At 38.3% G+C, this 19,239-nt stretch overlaps 1 protein-coding gene across 1 annotated transcript in view; it reads right to left on the reverse strand.

Moving 5' to 3' along the window:
* macrod2 (mono-ADP ribosylhydrolase 2) overlaps nucleotides 1-19,239 on the reverse strand; it is a 1,076,631-nt gene that overhangs the window by 230,439 nt on the left and 826,953 nt on the right. Inside the window, exon 8 of the mRNA XM_037538560.1 lies at nucleotides 18,033-18,106. Within this exon, the coding sequence (XP_037394457.1) occupies nucleotides 18,033-18,106 (74 nt within the window). The remainder of the gene's footprint in view (nucleotides 1-18,032; nucleotides 18,107-19,239) is intronic.

Below are 19,239 nucleotides of genomic sequence, written 5' to 3' on the forward strand. Positions count from 1 at the left end.
TGGATTGATTTTTTACTCTAGTTTGTTCACACCATAATAAATCTACATTCTCACCCACATTTCAACCTGACTGTGAACGTATAAGATGTGTATACCAAGGGGGATGTCCTCGAGGCCCACGCTTGTGAGGAAATGGATGTGAGGTAAACAAAATGGGAATCGATTCAGGTTCGTATTTATTAGGCTTGGCCAAAATATATTATTGTGTTATATGGAAGATGAAGATAAAGGCCATCGTCTTCAGGCTCAAAACTTGATGATATGGTATGGATGGGACTCAGACATGAAGCTCTGGGGCTGTATTCAAGCTTGGACCAACAGTTCAGGCCTGATTAAAGCTCTAATCTTCAGGATTTAATGTTTTTTTCCAAGACAGAGAACCTTTTGTGCATGATTTTTTTTAATGGTTCTACTCATCACGAAAAAGAGTTCTGACAAGTCAAAGATTCTTTTTTGGTACTATATGGAACCCTTTTTGCTAAAAATGCAGCCTACCATTTCTGCTGAGCACTGAGGTGAGTGGATTCACCTCAGAGCGTTCTGCAAAAATGAGCTCCCTTAATGACATCCAGTTGATTTAGCAGTTGCCAGATAGCTGCAGCCTGCTACTCTCGCAACACAGCATTTCACTGTGGAACAACATTGAGCTGTCTATTCCGCTCAGTCTTTATAGCTAGCATGCCTCGGAGAGAATGGACTGGTTATTGTGGAATACAATGCAAAGCTTTCACTGAAACAATGGAGGGAGAACGTGTGTCCTCTAAAAAAAACACAGGCAGCCTTGCCACTGTGCCGTTTATCACACGGATTAATTACACCCGCTATCTTCGGCGCACAGAAATGGAGAGATTATGAAAAATGTAATGGCCATCTTTTTTTTTGTCTTTTTTTTGCTGTCGCTTGTATTAATATGGATTAAGCCATAAACCTCAGGCAGCGATCTTCGTCAGCATTTCTCTTCTTTAAGACCATTACGTCCACTGAAGATCTCTTGAATATCTCAAGTGACAGGGGATTATATAAAAATAGATCATTCCCAGTGTGCTCAAGAAGGGCAGTGGTGGTCTTCTTTTATTGTTGTTTAAGCAATCAGTAACATTGGTCCAAAGTGGGAAATGAGACTTTAAAGGCTTTTTTGAGTGGTGAGTGGCGAAGTTAATTATAGGTGACAGAGGTCATTTGGAGGCACGTATCACAAGAAAGACAGAGAGAAGTAAATGTGCGGGTCAAAAAAGAAGTTAGTGGTAATCAGAGAACAATGGACTGACCACCACTGAGTCCAGACTTCAACATCATTGAATGTGTTGTGAATTTTTTGAAATCGTGGGAGACTGAACTTTAAACCCTGTGGATTTCTTTGAAGAAATCGAAAGCATGTCTTTGGTAAAAAATGGAAGCTGTAATAAAAGTAAAGCAGTGGCCATAATAAATATTCAAAAATGTAGGGGCCATTTTGACTATTTTGGTTTGACCAAATTTAGTAATTTTCTGTTAAATATATCAAAGCATGTTCAAGAAATGTTTTGGCATGGTAGCTTTATGTAATGTGCATTTATTGCACTAGGCTCATTTTGCTGGACTCTGATTGGAGAGGGGGGCTAAGAACTGCCGAGGTGGGGTGTGTATGAGCTTGTGAGAGAGCAATATGTGAGCTGGGTGAGAGAACGAGTTGTTAGAGAGAAAGGCTGCATGTAGGTCTAGCATAAATCAGTAGGTTTGGAGAGCTTTTAGACCTAGTGGTTGCATTTGTATTGATAAAGACATTCACATTCTGAAATTATGAAATGCTACTGTTCCTGGATCAGTAAGTTGTCTACATATGTCACTAGTTTGTTAAGATAGAATAGATAGCTCTGTGTTGCACTCATGGCTGTCTATGCCATCATAACAACACTAAACAAACAGGCCTCATTGTATGTCTAATACTTCAATATAATGAGGTTTGTGTTAAGCTCACTCTTTCATGAACTATGGAGTGAAAGGCTGGAGACACCATAACGTATCTATAACAACCTCCGCTAGCTACAGAAAGTCAGCTCTTGAGAGGCTGCACATGAAAAATGGAATGGAAAAATGATATTAAAATGGGAAAATGTGACATACAATGTGAAAGGTCCCTTATCATGGAGAGAAAAAAAAACTAATGTACACAAAAGTTTGTGTCAAATGGCAAAATGTTGATTTTCTTAGTGAAAATGAATTATTATTATTATTATTTTTAGAATTAGAAGTATCTGTCTAAGTTCATTTGCTGATGCTTCTGGACATATCATGACTGATTTCCTTGGAAACATCAGCAGATGTTCTTATTGAAACAATAATAATAATAATAATAATAATAATAATACGTCCCCATTTACAAAAAAGCCAGGGTGCTGTGCAAAATGTAAATAAAAATCTCAGATGCAATGATCGGCAAATCATTTAAACCCTATTTATTTGAAAATAGTACAAAGACAACATATCAAAAGCCAAAAAAGTTGGGAAGGGGGCCTGTTTACCACTGTACTGCAAACATGGCCTTCCCTGAAAAAGAAATAATCTGGATGGCAGCATATGTTGCCAAAACATGTATATATCATACAGGATTAATGGTGCCTTAACAGATGATCCCCCACGTCATGTGCACTAATGCGCTCCCATACCATCATGGACGCTGGCTTCTGAACTGTGTACTGACAACAAGCTGAGTGGTCTTTCGCCTGGAGGATGCAGTATTTATGATTTCCAAAAAGAATTTCAAATTTTGTTTCAGCAGAGAGAGACATTTTCACAGGAGACCACAGGAGACTTTTCCACTTCCCCTAAGTCCATTTCGAATGCGCTCAGGCCCAGAGAAGGTGGCAGCGTTTCTTTTTCCTGTTATATACAGTTTCGTCTTTGTGTTTTAGAGTTTTAACTTTCATTTATGTATGCAATTATGAACTGTGTTCATAGACAGTGGTTTTCAGAAGTGTTTCTGAGCCCATACAGTGATTTCCACTACGGGATCATGTCTGTTCTTAATGCAGTGCTGTATGAGGGCCCAAAGATCTTGGCTAATTCCAAGTTCTTTTTCAATTTTACATTGAGAAACACTGTTCTTTATTTGTTGCTCTATTTGACCACACAGGCTTTTACAGATTGGTGAACCCCTCCCCATCTTCACTTCTGAAAGTCTCTGGGATGCTCTTTTGCTAACCACTTATGTTATTGACATGTTGCCAATTACCCTTCAGGTGCATTTTTTAGCATTACACAACTTTATCAGTCTTTTGTTGGCCCCATCCCAACTTTCTTGGAACACATTACTGCCATCAAATTCAAAATGGGCACATATTTGTCAAAAAACAGTCAAATTTCTCAGTTTCAACATTAGATATATTGTCTTTGTACTATTTTCAAGTAAACAGTTTAAATTATTTGCACATCACTACATTTTGTTTTCATATAAAATGCAGTGATGTGCAAATAATTTAAACCCTTTACTTGAAAATAGTACAAAGACAATATATGTGCAAAATGTATATGAAAACCAAATGCACATCACTGCATTTTGTTTTCATATACATTTTGCACAATGTCCCAACTTTTTCGGAAATGGGGTTATAATAATAATAATAATAATAATAATAATAATAATAATAATAATAATAATAATAATAATAAAAATAATTCCAGTAAAAGACTGTAAAATGACAATATGTGAGCTGAAGCTTGGTATCCCCCTTTCTTTGTTGCTTAATCATTACCCCAACCCGCCAAAACCCCATGTGATTACCTGAATAATAGATTTTACTGGCCTTATAGATGGTCAGCTCCTAATGGCCTTGCTGTTTTAACTGCGTCCCTGTATCCATCAGTATGGCAAACAAATAGATTACAAAACCACACTTGACCCAAAGGCTCTCAACAGGCTGACTGCACATCTGAAAGTCAATGTTGCTGCATAAGTCATGGGCAGATGGACTCCTTGCCCTGAAGGCGTATATAAACATAAGGTTTAACAAGCGATATCAGTTGTTATGGGCACCTTTGCTGCATCCACATGTTGTTCGTTGCCCAGAGGGGCAAGAATCCTGTCCCAAACTTCATCTGTAATCTACAGAAGTTCTCATATGAGTAGCTGTGTGTACATGATTCTCAGTCTGAACTTGGCAAGACCAATTTTTAGGTCTCTTTTGCAGGGGTCAATCTTTTATGACTTCCCCTCAGCTCATTTTGTAGTTCCCCTCCACTCAGTTAATCAAACAAAGCAGAACCGACAGCGGGTTTGAAGGGTGCTTTGCTGGAGGTGCTTGATGTTTTCCTGGAGGCGTATGAGAAAAATCTTTAAAACGTGCTGCGTCTCTGTGCATCATTACCATAGCCACTGGTGAGGAGGTCAGGGGGGCAGGTTTTTGCAGCGGCATTGCCAGATCTGGGTCAAATACATATTTCAAATATTTTATGACCTTTCAATTGTAGTTTCATTTTTTCAGGGATTTTTAATGAAAACAAAGCTTTGTTTTATCATTTGATCTCTTTGTAATAATAAAAACACACATTTGCCACTTTTTTTTCTAAAATATTCAATCATTCAAAATATTATATAAAACTGTTTAGTATTTAAAAGAAAAAAAAGATTTTAGTAAGTTACATATAGTATAACATTGTGATTTTCCTCTAATATGGTTTAGGAGATGAAGTTAGGGTAACTTTCTGGTGGGCCAAATCAAACATTCTCACAGGCCCAATTTTGGGTATCTCTGCCTTACACTTTCAGAAATAAAGGTAGTAAACTGTTACTGGGGTGGTACCCCTCTTGTCACTGGGGTGGTTCCCTCAAGGGTAGATCTCAGTACCTTTGTCAGGGAACATAATTGTACCATAATTCATTGAAATTCTATGTTCTAAGTTGTTCTGACTCCATATACCCCATCTTGTCTCCGGGTTTTTTTATTTTATTGTTCTGTTTTAAAACACTCAGGTATGAAAAGATACAAACATATACTTTTATCATTGTAGCTTGATGAATGAAAAATGTACCTTCACAGAACCTTTATTTCTAAAAGTGTAGACGTACTTTTAGTTCTATAAAGAACATTGCAGATGTTTCTTGGAATAGTGGCTTTTGTAAATGAGATGTGTAAGTGTGAAAGTGTAGAGAAATTCTACATAGAGCTTTTATTAGAACTGTCTGATCATTCCGGAACATTTATTTTACAGATAAACATTATTTTATTTTATATAAGTTTATTTTACATAAAACAATAGAGCATGCACTGCACCAGCTAACATGACAAACTATCCATTTTGTTCTATAAATTTAAGCATATGTTCGATTACAGATGGAAATGGTCAGTACCATTGAAACCAGTAGTTTCAAAGCTACGTATCTGGCCAGTATGATCATATTTTACAGCTGGGGCTCAACAACTAAGCAAAAGCATTAAATTATGTACCAGTTTGACACAGACAGCATGAGGGTTAGAATTAGCTAGCAGTAATGTCAGCTAAAGTTAACTTTATAATAGACAAGTACCAGACTATTATCTAGTTCTCTGTCAATTAGTAAATTTAGTCATTTCCTGAGGTCATTATTCTCTGTTTTCCTTTACTTTTGTTTGGACCCATGCAAAAGTCATTTATTTAATTTCTAGACAAAAACGGTCATTTAAGTGCAAGTTCTTCATTTTTAAGCATCAGGAAAAGAGCAGAAGACATATATTTGACAAAGAATTACACAAACACTTCAATAAATAAATATAGCATTAATTGTTCAGTATTTAGTGTGTCCAACTACAGTCTTTATTACAGCTTCTATTCTTTTCAGGACACTTTCTTTCAGTTTTTCAAAAGGAAATTTTTGCACACCTTCAAAGTTCAGTCTTAGAAGTTGGCTGTATTTCATCCAAGTAGTCTCAAACACATTGAGGTCTGGACTCTGGGCTGGTCAGTCTGTTTGATTTCTTCTTTTTTGTCAGTAAAGGCATCTTGACAGCTACGCCTCCTTTCAGACTCATAGCACTGAGTTGTCTTCTCACAGTGGAAGGACGTACAGAAACACCTTGAGCTTGAATTTCTCCGAAAGATGAAAGTTTTAAGTGCTGTTTACCTGACATGGACAATTTTGTTGGTCTACCAGGTCTTTCAAGGCTGTTCAGAAGCACATTTTCTCTGTATATTTTAATAATTTAAACTTTTTTTTACTCTTCCTTGTGCAGGCGGATTATCTTATATCATCAGAAATATCTCCTGAGCAAAGAATAACTGGCACTTAATAGCTGTATTAAGTTAAAATGTCATAAATGAAAGGAGAACTTTGCACACTACTGTGTTTTAATGAACCAGTACTTTGAATACAGAGCTTCAAATACTAATACTTAACTGTGCTGGCAAGCTAACTGAAAGACACAAGAGCTAAATAAATAAATTATGAATCCGAATCCTGAATCTGATTCTGACTTGAAAAGAGAAGTCTGAAAAAACACTATCATGAAATGTGTTAGCTATAAAATTAAAGTTAACTAGTTAACTAGTTAGTTGGTCCTTTGTTCATAAGTCAAACCGGTTGTTAAAAGTGGCAGAACAGACTGTGAGAGACACTTGTCATGTCAGACAACCAAGCTATGACCTCTCCCACTGTTGGGGCAGGCTGCGGTCATGTGAGTGAAGGGGGAGATAAAAGTGGCATGTCAGCACTGTGCTCTCTGATGGAAATCCCAACAGTACAAGCCAGTGAAGCCCACAGGCTCGGCAGAGGCTGTACCCTGGAGCGTCTCCAGCACAGACTCCTCCAGCTCTTCCATCATGGTGACACGCGGCAAGCCTCATGTGTTCAAATTACTTTGTGTGTTGGAAGGGGGGGTCTACAGTGGATACTGCTTTTGTTGGTCTATCCTATTTAATCCTATTTTAATTTGCGTTGATTTGTTTAAAGTATTTTTTGAATGGAATAAACAAAGTTAAAGGTCTTACTATATGAATTTTATCACATAACATTTGTTGTTTACGTTAAACTGACCATTTTTACACTGTTGCACCACAAGTGCTAGGAGAAATTGGTTCTGTGTAAATACAAATATTCATAGTGAACTATTCATGATCTACTCTGTTCAATGTCAATATACATGTACAATATCGAACATTTCCTCATAGCAGTGCAAGCTACAACATATCGCTGTTGTGGGAAGAAGACCTCTGGTAACTTTACAGTAGAAGGATTTACTGTTAATATAAGTCAATTGAACCAGACTTTTATCCCAGTGATTTGGGTCAGTTCTTTCAGTCTGTTCATCATGAAATTTACATACAATATAAAGGGTAACAGGTACTTTCAAATTATGTCAAAAATGTCAAAAATGGAGATAGAAGGTTTTCAACAGCGATATGTTAAGCTGTAGTGTTTGCGGTAGTTGGAGTCCATCAGGTAATATGAACACCAGAGATGTTTGCAATCAAAGACCTCAGAAAGTTCAAAATGCCCAAAAGTTGTTTAGTTTTGGGTAAAGCCAGCAATGATTTTGGATTTTGGGGTTGGCTTCCAAACACACTTAAATAGTATCCAAGCCCCTTATCCTTCTGGGTCCCAGGAGCCAATCCCAGCACTCATTGGGCAGAAGACAACACCCTGGACAGGTCACCAGTCCATCACAGGGCAGACACACAAACATATGCAATCACACAATCACAACTAGGGGCAATTTACCATGTCCAACTGTATCAGTGCATTTCTGGAAATGAACATTAAAACGTAAATCTTTTTAGATGCTCCTTATGTTTTTTCCACAGTTAAAATCAACCGTTTATTATTGCACCAATGCTACATGCTCAAAAACTTTATATAGAGACTTGTTTTTACACTGTATGATGTTTCGTGAATAACATCGAGTCAACTATCTACTCCACAAAGAGTGGCCTCAAAGACCTGGTTGTCATTTTTTGTGTAGGATAAAAGAATATGGTGTAATTCACTTAGTAATTGGGTAAATCTGTCTGTTCATATTGAAGCAATGCGGATTTAATACTATCCACTGGATTTGAATGCCATATCTCCTGTTGCAGCATTCCTCAATATCAATATAATTTCTGGCCACCAAAAATAGTTAGCTGATATTGCTATACCACTGTACTACCTGTATGAAATAGACAAAGCCGTGTGAATGTCACTGGTAGACCATGAAAACCATGGACTGACACAGCTCATTCTTAAAAAGACCTTGACCATCTGAGAATTCAGAGAGGCTGCTTCTTTGAACACAGCACCAGTCTTAGCATCAAGAAGAAAGCCTCTACAGAACTCACTACAGATCAACATCTCTTTTTAGGGCCTGAGGCAAAAGCTCTCCATGTGACTGGCTGTTTTACAACAGCACTATGGTGGCCAGCGCTCTTTCTGGCTTGTGAGAGGCATTTGCAATCCTCCGAGAAAGACCAGTTCAAATTCGAGTTAGTGCAGTGCACGGCAGATATAAAAAGACAAATAAGACATCACATCTCTGAAATGGTAACTTTATACAGTTGGCAATCTCTTAAAAACATGCCAATAAGGGTTCTATGAAGTGATGCCATAGAGCAGGAGACTCAAACTACTAGCCTGAGATTATGGTCAGATATTTTACATTTTATCCTTAAATCCACCCTGCAAATAATTTTTTTATTCATTTCAGGGGTAAAGATTTACATTTGATGTGCAGATCTGCATTATCCACCTCATATTGTGGCTCATTACACAACACATGCTGTTTAGCCTGATGCTTATGTTGTTAAAAGTAAAAATATTTAAATATCATTCAATCTAAAACCTGTAGCGGCATAAACGCTGCACAGTGAGCAGACGTGACTGTAATTTAGCTAGAACCACCTTCACTGATATTCTAATATATACCATAATCTGCCTTCATGGATTTATTAATGACACAGCATGTCAGAATTAAAAAAATGAATGACTTCACAAGAATACAGATTTATGCACTCTCTTTTGCCAGTTCTTCACTTGGAATAGTTTCACTTGTGTTCAGTAGAAACACTAATGCTATCACAAAAAGAGTCTCTCTAAGTTTGCTGTTAAATGCAAATTTACTTAAAATAATAGAATACTAAAATGTATTAGTGCTTATACTACAGCTACTACTATTACTACTAAAACTATTACTAATACTGCTGCTGTACTACTACTGCTACTACTACAATTATCATTAATAATAATAATAATAATAAGTGTATGTAAATATTGATAAAATATACTTAAATGAGTGTGTGAAATATGGGATAATAAGACTGCCCTTGTAAGCATTTGCAAATGGTTTGAAATGGGTTTATTAACGGTTCTTAATTGGGTCATTAACATATCAAAATAATGTATTAACGATTATAATACAGACATAAAAAGGGTAGGAGTGAACTGTGACTTGCCAAACAGTGAGCTCATATTCATCTACACTTTAAAAGCTCAGGTGTTGCTTGTTCTTATCTTTGTTTTCTCCTGCAGTAATTGTGTGAGGTATAAACTCATTTTAACAATCAAAACCCCATATGAGGGTAGTTGGTAAGAATTTTATGTAAAAAAAAAAAAGAAGAAAATCTGGGGGGAAAAGCTTAGCAGCAAGTATGCAAGACACAATCTGGTTCAAAATGGGTGTCTTCTAAATGATGGTAAAAATTAAAAGTGGTTTCGTTTCTTAGAAATGCTGTTTTTCAGGCGATCCAAGAGTTTCCATTAGTTATTCTGATACAGTATGTAGTATTTTACCATAATAGCAACAGTAACAACTATTAAAGTAACTGTAAAATGTTTACAGCATGGTAAACATTCACACTTGGAAGAAAGAAACGGGGCCCTTTTATCTTTGCATTTTTTTCTTGCCATCTCCACCTGGAAAAAAAACACCTGGTTAGCGGCCTACAGACCATTTGAGTTTGACACCCCTGCCGTAGTAGGGCCATATTTATTTCTCTAAAGAACCTCTTAATAGACGTGTTTTTAAAGAATCAGTTTTGTAAATGAGATGAACGTGAAGAACCTATTTAAGGTTTAAAGAAGTTTCATGTAACGGACATCATGCAAACGATCTTTACCAATTAAAATCTAACATCTAAGCCGAGGACTATTTAGGAACCTAAACTTTCTGACCTTTCTCAAAAATAGTTGTACCATTTCTGTTGATAATAGAAATAATATAAAGGAGCAACTGCCATTTTCAAATGGTTTTCAAAAAAAAAAAAAATGATGTTATAAAGTTTTGATATGACAGCGACAATATGCCTTTGTCACAAAATGTCTGGCAACAAAACAGATTGTTACTTCAGATTGTCCTGGCGTAATAGCCGCCCTTAAACTTTCGTTCGGCTTGTGTTTTAATATATAATGCAGCAACAGCAGCCGGCAGCATCCATCTTCCTCATGTAAGCGACAATGACTGCCTCGTCATGTCATATTGCATAGCCTTACCTGCCATAGCCTCCACAAAAATAATATTTACCGATCAAATGGCAAACCGCCCATCCCAACGCATATCTATTTCTATTAGCCACTCACTCTTGGGCTAAGATTGACTGTGTTTTTTTTCCCCAAGGCTCCTGCTCGAGATGGCATTTGTTATCTTCGCGCCTTAGATGACAGATGGCATGGAATAAACAAATGTAAATAAAAGGGAAAAAAATCTAAACAAAAAAAAAAAGCAATCCAAAAGTCATGGCAGGATGCATAATGCCCGAAACAGCGACAAACTTTCTTAGAGGCGATATTTGCTTTGCGTGGGGTGTGAGTGGGGGCCGGGTAGAGATGAGATTCCATTATAGAAGCCTTTTGATCTGTTTACTGTGTCAAAGCGGCGTTGGGGACGCAGACCGTCTGGGCAGACGCTTTATTAAACTGCCCCACCAATGGCACGGCGGATCCGCGACGGGCAAATAAAGTGTCACAGCACATTTCTCCTCCACAGATTAAGGTGCTGCATGGCCGCATTAGGCCGAATTAGTTGGGAAAATGAGAAACTAAACAAAAAGCAGAGGCTGGAGAGGGTTGATGCTACGGATGAGACAGCTGTTGCAGTGACGTGTGGGCGCAACCGATATGAACATTTTGTCCCTGACACCACTAAAAATTCTGATAACTGGAAATATTAACTGATATCATTTTAAAAGGTCCAAAATTCAAATGATTGTTTAATAGTTTTCATTACACTGTGCATTAGTGACTAATATGATTATGATATTTGAAAACTCTAAAAGCAAAAACTCAAAACTCTTAATTTACATAAATATTTTACAGGATAGATAGATAGATAGATAGATAGATAGATAGATAGATAGATAGATAGATAGATAGATAGATAGATAGATAGATAGATAGATAGATAGATAGATAGATAGATGGTGCAATATTGCAGATATGAATAAATGTGTGAAACCTTAATGTTGCCCTAACAACATATCGGTCAAACCTTAATGTTCATATCTGGCCTGACATTGGCTGGGACCAGCTCCCCTAGTGAGAGCTTCCGCTATCAGAAAAAGAATGCCGCAATTTAGATCCATCTGAACCAATCCAAAGTGTTTGCGCAGGAGCTTCGTGCAAAGTCCATGGTTGCCAAGCTGGTCATATGAAAAATGCCTGAAGTTTAATACATGCTGGAAATATGAAACACCATGTTGTCCAGAGCCATAAGTTTGTATGAAAGCATGACCGCCCGTCTTTGATCCCTTTGCGATGTGAGAGATGGTGACAGAACTGGAGCTTCTCAGGCAACTGCTGCTCCAGCTAGAACTGTTTAGTCCGCCGAGGCAGAACTGCGCGAGCCACATAATGGCTTTTCAGGGGGAATTTCACGGCGGGCATTAGGGCCTTTTGTGAGGCCCTGTAAGTCAGCGAGCGGGCGGAACTGGAGCAGCAGATAAACAGACAGCTAATCAAGGCCACATTTGCCAGACAGATCTGGAACAGACCACAGAGCAGATATGTGGTTTGGGGGAAAAACACCATTACTGAGAGCATTTGATAAGCTTTCATTAAACTCTGATGTCTATTTTGTGTGTAGTGTAGTGGTGTCTGCATAGGTGAGTACCCTGCACCCCACTATGGTGCGTATATATAATTTCCTGTCTAACAGGCAATTAAGTACATTAAATACTTATTTAACCATGCAGGAATATTTTTTCCACATTTCCAAGTTTAGTTTTAGAAGTTGGTTGTGTTTTCTGCTTCTCATGGTCATGAGTTCTGGGTGGGCCTGTCCACTGCTCCGAGAATTCCAGCAGCCTAGTCAGATCAAGGTCAAGCTTAAAATACTCAAAGTATCTTTTATTTTTTAGACAGATATGGCAAAGTTGCTCTCCTTTAACGTGGGTATACATGCATACTATACTAGGGCTTACGTTTGAAGCTGTGACAGAATGAGAATGGCCATTAGAGCTTTGTGGGAGTTGATCTGAGACTTTTGTCACGACAGTGTTGGTGTCACCCTCTGTGGCCGAGCTTGGGGGGAAAACACAGAGGCTTAGCACCCCTATGTCTGTCAGTTCACTGCATGCAGTTATTCATCACAGCAGCAACACATAGAGAGCGAGAGAGAGAGAGAGAGAGAGAGAGAGAGAGAGAGAGAGAGAGAGAGAGAGAGAGAGAGAGAGAGAGAGAGAGAGAGAGAGAGAGGGAGAGCAATGGGAAAATGAAGGCAATGACAGACACTTAATTTGACTGTTCCTATTTAGAAAGTGTTGAAAATGAGACGACTGCCTGATTTTGCTCATGGCAGGCCTTGTGACTAAAGAACAGTTATACTGAAGAACTGAGTGAAGTCAATCTAGACTAAACATGACTGGTGTTCACAACAAATAAAGGCTGAAAAATGGGCCAAGAAAAGACCAGATCACTCAGAAACAAGACTAAAGAAACTGGAGTTACTGAATGAAGCAGTGCAGCTTCACTGTATATGTAATGGTAGCTTTACAGAAGAAGGGAAAACCTACTTTGCTTTTAATGTAAGCCAATGGAACCAGACATATTTCTAAGCAATTTTGGGCCATTTCTTTTGGCTCATTTATCATACACATTTCACACAATATAAAGGACAAAATGTATTTTCAAATTATGTAAAAAACTGGAAAAACCACAAAAATGGAGATACAAGGTCTAGTTCCAACAGCAGTGATGTATATATATATATATATAGTCTCTGTAGTTACTGAATAATAAGCCTTAGAATAAAATAAGCCTGGGATATGATTGGTTTAACCCATGTTAAAGAAATATTTCTCCAGACTTTTGATCTTCAAAATGCATGTGCTTAAAGTCTGAGAAGATAAAAATGACCCCCATCAGCTTCCTAGGCACAGGATGAGACAGCAGATAGCAAAATTGCTATAAGAAGCTTGACTATGGTGCAGTGCAGCACTCTCTAACAGCAGTTCGGTTTACAGCTCCGTATTCATCTGTGTGTGAGTAGTGAGGCTTTTCATTGGTTTACTTTAGTTATTGTAACTGTTTTTATACTTGATCTTGAAACGGGGTGTAGTTCTATGCCCTGTGGATTGCACTGTTAGTGTGTGTTTATATGTTGCACCAGTGCCCTAATCAAACCTTTCAGAGAAACCCCCTCTCTCCACATTTTAATCACAGCATGGAGAACACACCACTCGCCCTGCGAAGGTTAACACTCAGTCATCAATCACCATCACCACAACGTACTGCAGCATAGCCTGCCTTAGTGTAAAGTATTACTCTTGTTTTTGTTTTTGTTGTTTAAAAAAAGCAGCATTGTAAGCAATGCAACCCCAGACTAATACTTCTTACTGCTATTGTTGACTGGTTTTATTGGATGCAGAATCCAGCTATTTGCCTCCTGAATCAAGTTGTTTGTCTCTTGATTCTTGATAAATGTAGTTCTGGGAAAATTACTCTCTCCCAAATATTTCCCCCTTTAATTTGTGTTTCATAATCAAAAATGTGGCTATATTATTTCACCAAAACCTCTTTTTCATACCTCAGCAGGCCTACCACAAAAGTTATAATCATCAGAATGAAAGTTATCTAGAAGAACAGATTTATGGATCGGTTCCATACTGACTGATCATGGCACAAAAAGGATACCAGAATATCACATGATACATCTGAAAACTGAATTTGACTGGAATAGGACTGACATTGTTACCACTGATGAACTTAAACATGACTAATTTTGGCAACAACGTTACGGTTTTGGAAAATTTTACCAGGGGTGGAAACTTTTAAAGGTCAGCAGGGATTGTTATTACATTTTACTTACATGGACAAAAAATGGTCTGTTAAAGATTACAGCAGTAGTTATTGTCGAATGGATTAAAACAATGCGAAAGTCGGCTTAATTTCTGTGTTGATTTGTATATTTTTGTCATATTTACTACCTAGATTGCTTAATACACTGCTACTGCCATGGTTGCTATTTAGCTTCTTTCATTAATTCACTACTACAATAGTTGCTAGCTAGCTTTTTTCCTTTATATGCTACTGCCATGGTGGCTAGTTAGTGTATTTTATTGATAAACTATTGTAATGTTGGCTATTCAGCTTCTTTTCGTTAAACACTACTGCCGTGGTTTCATTTATGCATTACTGCCATAGTTTCCAGTTAGCTTCCTATTTTATCTTAGTCACTACTGCCATTGGTGGTTGGGATAGTGTAGTGGTTAACACCTTTGCCTTCTACACTGTAGACTGGGGTTCAATCCCCGACCAGGGCAAGCACCCTACACTATACCAATAAGAGTCCTTGGGCAAGACTCCTAACACCGCCTTGGCCTACCTGTGTAAAATGATCAAATTGTAAGTCGCTCTGGATAAGAGCGTCAGCCAAATGCCGTAAATGTAAATGTAATGGTTGCAGAGATTCAGTGGTAAGCATTTGAATATCACACAGGAAATTGAAGCGGCTTAGAAAATGGATGGATGGATAAATACAATATGTGGTTGCATGTTGCATACAGTATGACAAAGACTAAGTGAACCACAGCAATTACAAGTTACTCGACGGCTGGACTAAAGTGTTAATGCTAACAGCAAGGCCAACTTCTATCTTCGGTCCAGCCCCACTGAGCAAAGCAGGCAGCCAGTCCACAAAATATCTCTCCGTGAATGAAAGAGGTGAGCAGAATACTAAAACCTCTTTCTGGGATCCAGCGGGAATCTTCTCCTCCATGTTATCCAATAAATTCTCCCGCTCTGTAAATGTTTGCTAAACTCTCTTACATGAGGTTCTCTGATATCTAAGCGAAGAGCTCATTAAGGCTTACGCTAGTCAAATTCCCAGGCCTATACATGCAGATATCGTATTCCTTTACTTTAGATGAAGTGACAGCTGGATGCTTGCTGATGGTTACAACATGCACTCATTACATCTCTGGTTACTTCCTCTAGTCTCAGTATTAGCTGACTGAATCAAATCCATACTCATAGCTCATAAAGTCCCCAAATAAGAGACACCAATTCAAGAAACATAGCACAAAGTGCTTTGCCTTTATGATGAAGCTGTAGAAAATCTCAATTTCAGCCTTGGGGAAAATAGCTGGCCATTAAGGGCTACATAATATGGACCAAATACCAGAATAGAGTTGCCTTGCAATATATTAAAACTAATATGGTGAACCATTAATGTGACATGGCTGAAGACTGGTCTGCATCATGTGGACTAAAATTGTGTTTGTTGAATGGTGTGAATGTCTTGATTCATTGAAAAACCCATACATCTGGGAGATTTGAGAATTGGCCAGGATTTACACAATAGAACATTTCTTGATTTATTAGAGGGTTAATTTACATATCATCAGTGATAACGATGATGACTAATGGACTATACATAGTGTAGTTCTACTGGTAGCTGGTAAGTAAAATGTAAAAATGTTGAAAGTAAGCAACAAGTAACAGTCCCTCGAAAAAGAGGCGCCATAAGAATTATGAATGTCTGTAGTACTGACTGAGTATGCGCTGCAAAACTTGAACAAAATTCAAAAGTTTGAAAGCCTGAAGTTCTTATGTTTTATTTCTAAGTGAGAAATACATAAATAGGGCACTACACACTATTGCCATGGTTTCCATATCAGCATATCAACATTTGACACTGAACCCATCAATACGGCTAATAATTACAAATGTCGCATTATATTTGTTTGGTTTCTCAGACCAGATGAGCTATAAGCCATTTTGTACCTAAGAACTTGGGCAACTGCAAGGAACTGAGGCCAAAAAGAAAATCCTATACACTGAATTCACTTGTTTCAAGAAAATGATCATTATCATATGAATAAAAATCATTTCTGAAGGTCTTTCAGTTAACTCACTTTTGGCAACAGCTGTGTAGATGTTATTTAAGAAACTTTTCAATATTATTATTACCTTGCATTGTTAGAATATTGCTATCGGAAACCTTTTAAGATAGATTGCTTCACTTTCAGGAAGCTGTTCGGTTATTAAGATATGAGGTCAGCCCTCTAACCTCACTGAACAATATTGCTTGTAGTCCTGGCACCCACCATTTTCTCTACAGCCAAGTGTTAGCCCCTGTCTCACCATTTGACAGATTTCCAGACACAGCCCGCTCTCTCTGTCTGTCTGTCTCTCTGAACAGACGACTTTGCTGATGCAACCCTACACAAACCCACCCCCTCCAAAAAACCTAATTTCTTTCCCAAAGACCCATTTCTTTCAGCCGGCCTCTAGTTCCTATCAACCCACACCACTATATTCTTCCTCTGCTTCTGCCTTCTCTCCTTTCTTGAGAAGCTGACTGACAGCACGTAAACTAGAGCCCAGATCAATTCCACCACAGTCAAGAGAACTGAGGGGAGAAAAAAAAGCCAATAACAGTGAAGCAATGCAGGCAGGTGCTGGTAGTGCTGTGGGGAAGATACAAGTCTGTCAGGAGCCCACAGCTTCCTCTTGTCATTTTCTCCTGCTGCCATAGCCCAGATAATTAATCCTCCCGTTTTCCCCGCGTGGGCCACGCACACTTTTCTCTTTGGCCTTAATGATTACATGAGGCACAACAAAGCAAAAGCAAAACTCTCTCCAACTCTCATTTGAGGGCTAATGATAAAAGGTAGTCAATGCATCTCTTGTGCAATTTATTCAAGCATGGCCTTAGCTATGGGTGGCATACCAATGCCAGGGCACTATAGGTCAAATAAAAAAATAAAACAATTCTGCAAGAAGGCAGGAGTACATGGCAGCCATGTGTCATGTTTGCGTTTTTCATGTATACACTAGTGCCATTGTTTCTAATTAGTTTGTTTCCTTAATTCACTGCTTCTATGGCTGCTAACTAGCTTGCTAGTTCCATCTACACACTACTGCCATGGCTGCTAACTAGCTTGCTAGTTTCATCTACACTCTGCCATGACTGCTAACCAGCTTGATAGTTTAATTTATACACAACTGACATAGTTTCTAACTAGCATCCTTTAATTACTGCTTCCATGGTTTCTAACTAGTTTGCTTGTTTCATCTATATACTACTGCCATAGTTGCTAGCTAGCATTGTATTGATTAGCACAAAAAAAGTATAATTATAAATGATTAATTAAACGTAAAATAACTCGGACTAATTCTATTTCTGTTTTATATATCGCTGTTGTCGGAAGAAAACCTAGTATCTCCATTTTTCAGATTTTGACATCATTTGAAAATACTTATTATCCTTTACATTGTGTGTAAATTTCACGATGAACAGTCTAAAAGAAATGATCCAAAAAAAATCTGGTTCCATTGACTTACATTTAAAATAAAATAGGGTTTTTTCCTTCTCCTGTAACGTTACCATTTTGGAGATATGAGGTTTTAATCCGACATCAACGATATGTTTTGCCTTCTGTGTCCTGGCTGGACATGCTGTTTGGAGGCCAATTTCCAAAGACCATTTAAAGACCAGATTTGAATCACATCAGCTTTTAATTGGATATACACGAAAGAACGTGATCAGAATGGGTCAAATGAGGTATGTGTTGTACCATTTGACTGGCAGAGCTATGTTTCAGCTGTAAAACCGACAAGAAAATGCTGTCAGAATAGTCAGTCAAAGTTCAAAGTACACCCCAAAAGCTCCTACCTCATCCTTGTTCTCCTCCACCCAGTCCCTCACGGTCTTCAGGGCGATGTCGGCTGCCGGCTCATTGGGAAAGCCTGCGGGGGAAGAGGCAGAGAGGTCGAATGCAGGAACGCGCTCACACAAACATAAACCAGAGCCTATTCACCTTTTTTCAACCTGAACACTTCCAATAGGCCCAAAAAGCAGTGAACCATGAGTAGACTCATTGATTTTATTGTGTTTATTCGGTCTGAAAATGACTCCCCTCGGGGCTAGAAATCTAAATTGCACTATAATTCAGGTAGCAGTTGCTCGGCACACAAGCTTCCTCCCCATCAAACACCTCCAAAACACAGCTCATTACGACATTTAGTGAAATTCATCACTGCCGTCTGGCAAATTTACGTATCCCTTTGTCCGGCACAACACGATCACCTCCACTGTCCTGCTGTCCGTATTTGTTGCTGGGGTCGGCCACCACAATGAGAACGTAATGACATATTGACCGGTAAGTGCAAGGAATGGAGCAGCCAACTGCCATATTAATCACTAAAGCCTGGGCCAAGATGGGAAAGCAACCACTCTGTTAACACAGGGTATCGATTGGGAATATATTTAAGGTGGATTACTTTTTAATAAGGAACAGAAAGAGAAAGATGGGCTGGACAGTGTGCCAGAACTCATCTAGTACAATGGGGGATGGCCTTAGTTGAGCCATTGACCCTGATGTGTTCACAGTGGGCATGGATTATCGTCCAATAGGGGGCCATTGACGATAATAGACTTATAATAGATTGGTTAGTGTGGGAAAAGTTTGTAGTACAGATAAGGATCATTTCCAGGTAGGCTAGCATGTACATTAATATTGATCAATCCTGGTGATGGTCAGGAACCTGGCTTGCAAGACTACTGACTAAAATAACTGAATACATTTAAAATTAAGAATGAGATATTCCATGTAGAAAATTTTCCCACCCAGGTAAGCACACCACTCTATACCAATGAGAAGCCTTGGGCTAGACACCAAACATTACATTCTCCTAGCACTGTAACAATTAAAATGTAGGTTGTTCTGGATAGAGAGCAGCTACCAAATGTGCAATATAAATATCTCTGCTCACTATCTTTACAAGAATGCTAAGCATACACCGATCAGGCATGGCATTATGACCACCTCCTTGTTTCTATGCTCATTGTCCATTTTATCAACTCCACTTACTATATAGCT

The sequence above is a fragment of the Pygocentrus nattereri genome, chromosome 5, assembly GCF_015220715.1.
Source record: "Pygocentrus nattereri isolate fPygNat1 chromosome 5, fPygNat1.pri, whole genome shotgun sequence".
Lineage (NCBI taxonomy): Eukaryota > Metazoa > Chordata > Actinopteri > Characiformes > Serrasalmidae > Pygocentrus > Pygocentrus nattereri.